The sequence below is a fragment of the Cydia splendana genome, chromosome 19 (assembly GCF_910591565.1).
Source record: "Cydia splendana chromosome 19, ilCydSple1.2, whole genome shotgun sequence".
Taxonomy (NCBI): domain Eukaryota; kingdom Metazoa; phylum Arthropoda; class Insecta; order Lepidoptera; family Tortricidae; genus Cydia; species Cydia splendana.
The window spans coordinates 478,736-486,510 of record NC_085978.1 but is presented as its reverse complement, the minus strand read 5'-3'; the positions used below and the strand labels follow the sequence as shown (position 1 = coordinate 486,510).

Below are 7,775 nucleotides of genomic sequence, written 5' to 3'. Positions count from 1 at the left end.
GAAAATATTATTTTATTTTCCAGAAACTCTCATATATGATCTAATTACATATGTCAATGTTCATGATTTAGAGTAGATAACTAAAAAAACTAGGAACTAACAAAAAAGTGATTAAAGAACCACCGATATAAAAGTACTTTTTACTCAAGTCAATAAAAACTTAGCTAGGTAGTTTTTCTAACTCGCGTAGGAATTAGTTAAGTTAGTTTTAGCAAACGGGTTTAATTATAGCGATTACATAAGTACATACTGTATATATTAGTTACAACAACAATTCTGAGTAAATCTAGCCTCTTACAAAATACCTGTTTTTTTTGTCCCTGCCCAAATACCTACCTAGCAATGCATTCACGAGAACTTTCCAAAGTTGCGAAACTTTCCACATGAGAATTTCTCGGTAACTTCTGAGAATGTTCTCGAGAACGAGAATTTATTTATTTATTTATTTAAACTTTATTGCACAAAGTATATACAAAAATGTACAAATGGCGGATTTATCGTAGTTTATACCATGAATATTCACGATAGTTTAGGTGTAGTCACCCCCACAAAATTCCGACTTTTGGTCTACCGCTTCCAGTCAGAAAAATCTATGACGGCCCGGCCAAACGGTCAGACCTAGGTGGGGGGGTGCTCGACCAAATGTCATAGAGGGACCCGGGCAGTTAATGACGCCGCCATTTTTTTTTTCCAATATGGCCGACTTTTTTTTTTAATTTTTCCAAGTTTGTCCTAGCGCGCTGAAATTTTGGTCACGGAATTTCGGGGTCCCCTAAATACCTATGAAATATTTTTTTTTAGAAAAATGCTACAATTGCGGGAAAACTGGCCACTTTTATTTTGTATGGCAACTTTTAAACGGCGCGTGATTGGTGGGGGGTGCTCAACCAACTCGTGATAGGTGGGGGGGTCCGAGCGCGCTGAGATTTGGCATGGCGGGAGATAGATATACCTATGAAAAATATTTTTTTTGGAAAAAATCCAAGATGGCGGAACAATAATTTCCATGTTGCAGGAATGTTCAGAGAACATTCTCGAGAACGTTTCCGCTTTTTGGGAATGTTCTGCAATTTGTACATTGCTATACCTACCTTCTTATATATATATATTTTTTTTATATTTTGTGATATTAACATGTACTACTTAGCTACTAGGGCTTGCAATCCGGATATCCGGATAACCGTTTTATCCTGATATCCGTCCAATTTACTATCCGGATTTAGATGAGGTTGATATCCGGATAAAACGAATACCATTTATGACAGAAATATCATTCAAAATTTTAAGAAAACTATTTCCAAAACGTTGAAAATTGTAACATAAACGATGTCGGTTGTTTTATTTATTTATTTAGATACATTTTTACGGTATAAAAATTGATTATTTAAGTATTTCTCCTTGATTGTCGTCTACTCCCTTATTTTTTTAAATATTTGGGAACAATCTTATCGACCTAGCTCCGTAACGTACAAAGTAATTTTGAATGTACTTGTACCGTGTTACTGTCAAACGTGCTGCGCTGCATTCTTGTTAGCGTCTGAATACGTTATTAATAACGTGCGAAAAGAACTAAAATGGGTCCAACGGAGGAGAACTTCGGTTGATATTGAACTGCCGACCATTTGAATAAATCTGTAATGAAAACCTTGATTGACCAAATGCAATGTAATATCTCAGCAGTTAGAAGACGTAACCGATTCTATAAATATCATCAAAACCACGGCCAGTACCATTATGTCAATAAGACGCCAATTTCTTAACTGAAGAAGAGTTTGACCATAATTATATAATTCATGGCTGTACATTTTTAATGAATTAAACGTCAAATATATTGTGATCATCTCAAGTCACTTAAGAAATGATTTTCGCAGCGCAGGGTGCCAATATTAAGCGGAGGGTTAAAGTATCTCCATAAACTACATATATATTGTTATTAAAATTTGCCGAAGGTTGATTGTCATGACTGTCACAGTAAAGCTTCAGAGAAAAAAATTACCAAGTAAAATTCGGTAAAATTTCGACGAAAAGTTTGATTCTATTACATTTTTTATAAAGTTCGTGTGAGTTTTGTTAAATAAAAAGCAAGTATTCGAATTATCCGTTTTATCCGGATATCCGGATAGTAAAATTATAAATATTCGAAATATCCGGATACAAAAAATGGTCGGATAATGCAAGCCCTATTAGCTACATAAATTGCAACACTTGAATGAGATACAATATTTCAAAAGAAACCAGACTCTAATTTGACACTTGTCACGGATAAAGCAAAGATTACATATCAGTATTAATTTGTCAGAATTCTATTTAATTGTATGGTGACCATTACGTACCTATTGTAAATAATTTAAAACTAGTTATTTTTCAGGAATTACATTTAACTCACAATAAATGAACGAAACAGTGGCTTATCAAAGTTATCATTTACTTGCTTCGTAGGTGGGTTGATCTTGATAACGTCTCCTGATCACCCTGTATTACATTACAGCTGACTCAACTCATTTCCATTAAAGATCGTTGTAATCAGAAACGTAATAGTAATCATGTTGTATTTATTTTATGAATTAACGTATGTTCCTGCACAGTTACATACATTGTAAAGGTAAAAAACATACTTGTAAATTTACATGTACGATTTCATCCCGTATAAGGACTACTATCAAGAGCAATTAAAATGGGTCGTTTTATATAAAACAGGGTTCCGTCCGCGTTTGTCGATATACAATTGTCATCTTGGCTAGTTCCCCTGAAGTAGCACGTGCGGTTTTACTTAACAATAGACAAAGGATTAGCCCATGGTCTAATAAAACATGGTCTTCTATTCCCAGAGTGACACAGGCCTACGTCACAATAACATGGCCGCTATATATAGCGCTATCGCATATTATCATATAGCGCTGTCGCATGATGACGTAGGCTTGTGTCAGTTAGGTGACCTAGAAAAGACGGGAATGGAGTACCAGGCGGAGTATATTATTATACCATGGATTAGGCGTCGGGGTCTATTAGAAAGCTACAAACTATACTAACGATGCAACTCGGAATTATTGATTTTAAAAGAGAATTAAAGTAAATAACAAATTACTGTGAAAAATAATAACATTATGAAGAGTTGGGGCTTTAGTGTCAGACACTTCTTTTATAGTATTTTTCAAACTAGAAGGCTAAACTGATAGATGTCAATTCGATACTATTTTGCGACATTTGACATTTTTAGGTTAGGTATAAATTGTATGGAGATGACACCTTTCAGTTTAAAAAATACTATAGTATGATCTCGGCTGTTTTTTTATTATTAACCTCCGAGTTATTAACCTTTCATACATGTTTGTAATATGCAAATATCGTGGATTTTTACCTCGGTTGTGAACTGATCAGAAAAAATCACTCTCGAAAAAAAAGATGATGATAAATCGGTCAGGATCCTGTCATACAAGAGGTAAAATTTTCATTAAAATAATCCATTTTTATTATTTCGCAGTGTATTTACTAGTAATTCCAAGGTAAAATCAGCATACGTGTAAAAGGATGCGTGAATTGTACGCTTGGCTGCTACACATTATTGCTATGCATTGCTTTAGGTAACTAGTGGTGCCCCGTGACTGCACCCGATATGCATCGGATTATTAGTATAGGTTGAAAAATAAGCAATCAACGATAATTATCATCATCTTCTTGTCATCTTGACTATTCCCCCTGAAATACTCCATTAATTGTAACAAAGGATACGATGAGACAAAATAACTGGTCCCCTGATTTATTATAGAGGTTTCACTGAAGATATACAGACAAACATTGCTTTTTTACTTTATTCGTTCTAATGTACGAATAACAAGGAGTGGCGGATATAATTGTGTATGCGGAAGCTCTTTACCAATTACACTGCAAAATATGTGTTGAAATGTTGATTAAACACAAATTAGACCATTGTGCGTCTGTCCGTCCGTGCTGCGCCTCCTCACAAATTCATAATGAAGTCCTTAATATTAGTAAGTTATTAGTTCTTATGCTGGTTATAAGGTGGTGGTGTGCTGGTGGTACTGGTGGTCGACGCGGTCCCAGTACATGACAATTGTCATCTTGAAACTTAAGTCATTGTCAATAGAGGTGACAGCAGGTAGACATGTGCGCCGCGCCGCCGCGCCGCCGCCGCCGACGAATTTTCCACGCCGCCGCCGCCGATAAATTTGACCGGCGTATAATCGGCGTGGGAAATTTTGATACCTATCGTGTCTTATTCCATGTTGCGTAGTGAGTAGATAGTGTCAGAGGTATAATTTAAAGATCCTTATGCTTTTTCGCTTATTATTTGCCAGTGAACCAAATTAGCATCATTTTTGTCTTTGCAGTGTCTAGCCGTGATAACGATTTAGCATTCATTTAAACAAGATCTAGTTTCTGGATCTCAGGTTATTATTTGATATTTTATCGCACAGAGTTTTTGTAGAACGCATTTTGTTTTACATCAATAGTCTCTTGATTGTCAGTTTAATCAGTGAACTAAAGTCAAGAAAATAACAGGTTCATATCCTAGGACATAAACATGCTATTTTCTTTTTAGAATCTCCAGCAAGCTGTCACCACGATTATAATTGCGTATTTTATGATGCTGGTGACACGTATAAGGGTCATCATTTGATAGATATGATTTGATTTATTTATCACATAATATACAATTTCATTTAAAATTACACACGATCAATTCTTTTATGTGATTATCAGCTTCTTTTATTTAACAATATGTATTTCAATCAAAATTATAAAAGTCAGGCTAAAGCTACGTATTGAGCTATGTTACCTAAACAATTATACCTACTTATAGGAACTTAAATCACCAAGTATCATCACTAAGCTAGCAGTAAAGAAAACAAAGTTGACCTTAATATTCCATAAAACGGGACACTTCAAAGACATTCTGTTGAGCGAATCAACCTGCCAGAGACGTTTACTTTCGAAAACGATGACATCTTTATTCTAACATACATTTCTGTTAAACTTCAGTTGAGACAAATGTTAAGTATGTAGTTCATCATTATTTCGTAACAAATCCTAGGTGAGGCGACAGCGGCTGGGAAAAGTCAATATAGATTTAAGACTTAACTTATAAATATTTTTTTTGTGTTTTATTTGTATTCCGCTTACAAAGTAAGTAAAAATACTGCCTAAAATGTAGTGTTTTAAAGTATCTTTCTTATTTTAATATTTAAACATACCGTTGGTAACCGTTCGTTTGGTATTGGTAATAAATAGATAGTTGCCAAGTGACATGATGGGTAATAATTTTCGGCAATAATTTAGAAAACACACATAATATGTTTTGGATAGCCTAGTAAATACTTCAGAAGGCTTTAATGTAGAGTTTCTACAGCCACGTTCTCATGCAGTATCAAAAATTATGCCACGCCGATTTCACGCCGATCACGCCGCCGCCGCCGGTCATAAAATCATCGGACGCCGCCGCCGATGATTTTGCCATCGGCGCACATCTCTAACAGCAGGGTGTCATCTATTGGGCATTATTAGCATGTCAAGCACTAGTACCACCACCTTGAATATCTTAAAAGTAGCAATTTGTAAGTTGCATGACACTGAAAAATAATCCTAAAAGTTCTGGAAATTTTCATGATATAGATTCCACTTAGAAAGTTCCCGTTCAGATAAGGGATTTTTTTTATTGCTCAATGTTCTTAACTGTTGACGATTGTTTCATTTCCCATTTACGTCCATCATTGGCGTCTTTTTCAAATGTCATAGAAATCGAAAAGTTTTAAGGGTTCTCTAGAAGAACGTTACCATCAAAACGAATAAAGTATTTTTTTAAACTTGCCTAAACTTTTCAGTTAGTCCTCCTCATCGCGTCAATCCACGCGTTCACCATCCCCAACCCCAAAACCCCAGTCAAAGCTCAAGCTCTAGAAGACCACAAGATCAACAAGCGGTTCATCTCCGCCTTGCTGATGAGCATGATGGACGACGATGACTACTTCGATGACGATCTCCCGTCCATAATTGGGAGGAGACGACCTTCGAGGAGACATCTGCAGCTTGCGCAGATGATGAGGCAGTTGGCTGGGCCACGAGGATTGACGAGAGGACAGGTATGCTGATGATATATATATTATACACCAGTTGCTGTGGAAACTGCAGGATCTTGGGGTGCGGAGGCCAAGGAGTTAATGCGGGAATTGAGTCGGCGACTAAGACATAGGAGTTGCAACGTGGTTGCGACAATTCAACGCGGCGACGTCGTGGGGTGCCAGTGTCGTGGGGACGTTTGTAACTACGGCTACGGTCCGAGGTGGCACCTTAGACTAGTTTATTAATTTAGTGGTTAAGATTGAAAAAGCCTGAAGTGGATTACATCATTTTTTTTGTAGGTGAAGAAGCCTGCGTTGCTGATCACGAACTAAGTAAGTATAAACTAAGGATGAACATGTTTCCAGTTTTATTTTTTTCCTGAATAAAAAACAACAATCTTTATCTAGACACGCGGTAGCGTGTCCAGCCAAGTTCTTATAGATTTTCGTCAACAAATCAAAAAGTGTAATTTGATATAGTGGAACCACTGAAAATGGTACTCCAGAATTGCGCGATTTGTATACATTACTGTAGTATTTGTAGTAGTTCCTATGAGCCTTTCCATGTGAAAAGATCTCGATTTCTTATGTTCTTTGGGACAATTTTCGAAGACTTTCCCAGCTATTGAAATTTTCAAATTGTCAAATATTCATAATTAATTTTAATTCATTTCAGATGCAGAATATGCAGAGTAACCTCCAGAATCTGCAGCTGTTGCAGAACATGCAGCAGATGATGCAGCTACAGAACCAGCTGGGGCAGAACCAGCTGGGGCAGAACCAGCAGGGGCAAAACACGCAGGGACAGAACTCGTAGGGGCAAAACTTGTAGTTATTATTTTTATTTAACTTACGAAGAAATCGACCTGTTCAATGCGTATTTATTTTTTAATTCCGACTTCTGACTGATACTTGGTAAGGTTTTATTAAAGGTTAAGTTTTGTTTTTTATTGTTTAGGTAGGTATCTATTTAATTTTGTTTTGCTCGGAACCTTTTTCACTCTTTAGTTAGGTACTCTTGAACAGTATATTAGTGTTATTAATTATTTCTCTTCAAAAACATCACACTCACTTGCCGTTTTTGATTACCTTTACTTATGTTTTTATAATGTGTTTATTTATTTCTTTTCAATAATAAAATATTACAAATCAACACTAGGTGGTTTTATTTAGTGTATGATAATTTATTAAAACTATATATTCCCAATCAACATTAAATAGCGGATTGTTAAGTAGGTAATATAATATAATGTATAGGTACTCATTAGTATGAATAACAAGGAGTGGCGGATATATATATATGTTTACTGAAGTTCTTTACCAATATACTGCAAAATATACTTATGTTGAAATATTATTATAACATGAACAAATTACGCCATTATGCGCTCGTCCGTCCGTCCGTCCGTGCCGCGGCTCCTGAACCGATCTACAATGAACTCTCTAATTGTGGTAAATTATTTTAGTGGTTTGAAACTTTAAACAGAGCTGGGCACCGTTAATCAAAAAGTTAACTTCGTTAATCGTTAATCCGTTAAATAAAAAGTTAAGTTCGTTATACGTTAAAACGTTATTTTTCAAAAAATTTAACGGAAGTTAAAGTTAATCGTTAATCTTTAACTCGAAATCGTAAATATACGCAATAAGAAATAAGACTAGGAGAAATAATCGTAAATTTTGATTTTTATAAAAGACTAA

General features: G+C 35.5%; 2 protein-coding genes across 2 annotated transcripts in view; one reads left to right on the top strand and one right to left on the bottom strand.

Moving 5' to 3' along the window:
- LOC134799904 (2-methoxy-6-polyprenyl-1,4-benzoquinol methylase, mitochondrial) overlaps positions 1-7,775 on the bottom strand; it is a 98,720-nt gene that overhangs the window by 45,180 nt on the left and 45,765 nt on the right. The gene's annotated exons all lie outside the window — the stretch shown is intronic.
- On the top strand, positions 3,787-7,181 carry LOC134800396 (uncharacterized). Its single transcript, XM_063772895.1, has 3 exons — positions 3,787-3,989; positions 5,841-6,098; positions 6,754-7,181. Exons 1-3 carry the CDS (start codon positions 3,972-3,974, stop codon positions 6,892-6,894), a joined length of 417 nt encoding a protein of 138 aa, XP_063628965.1. The 5' UTR covers positions 3,787-3,971; the 3' UTR covers positions 6,895-7,181.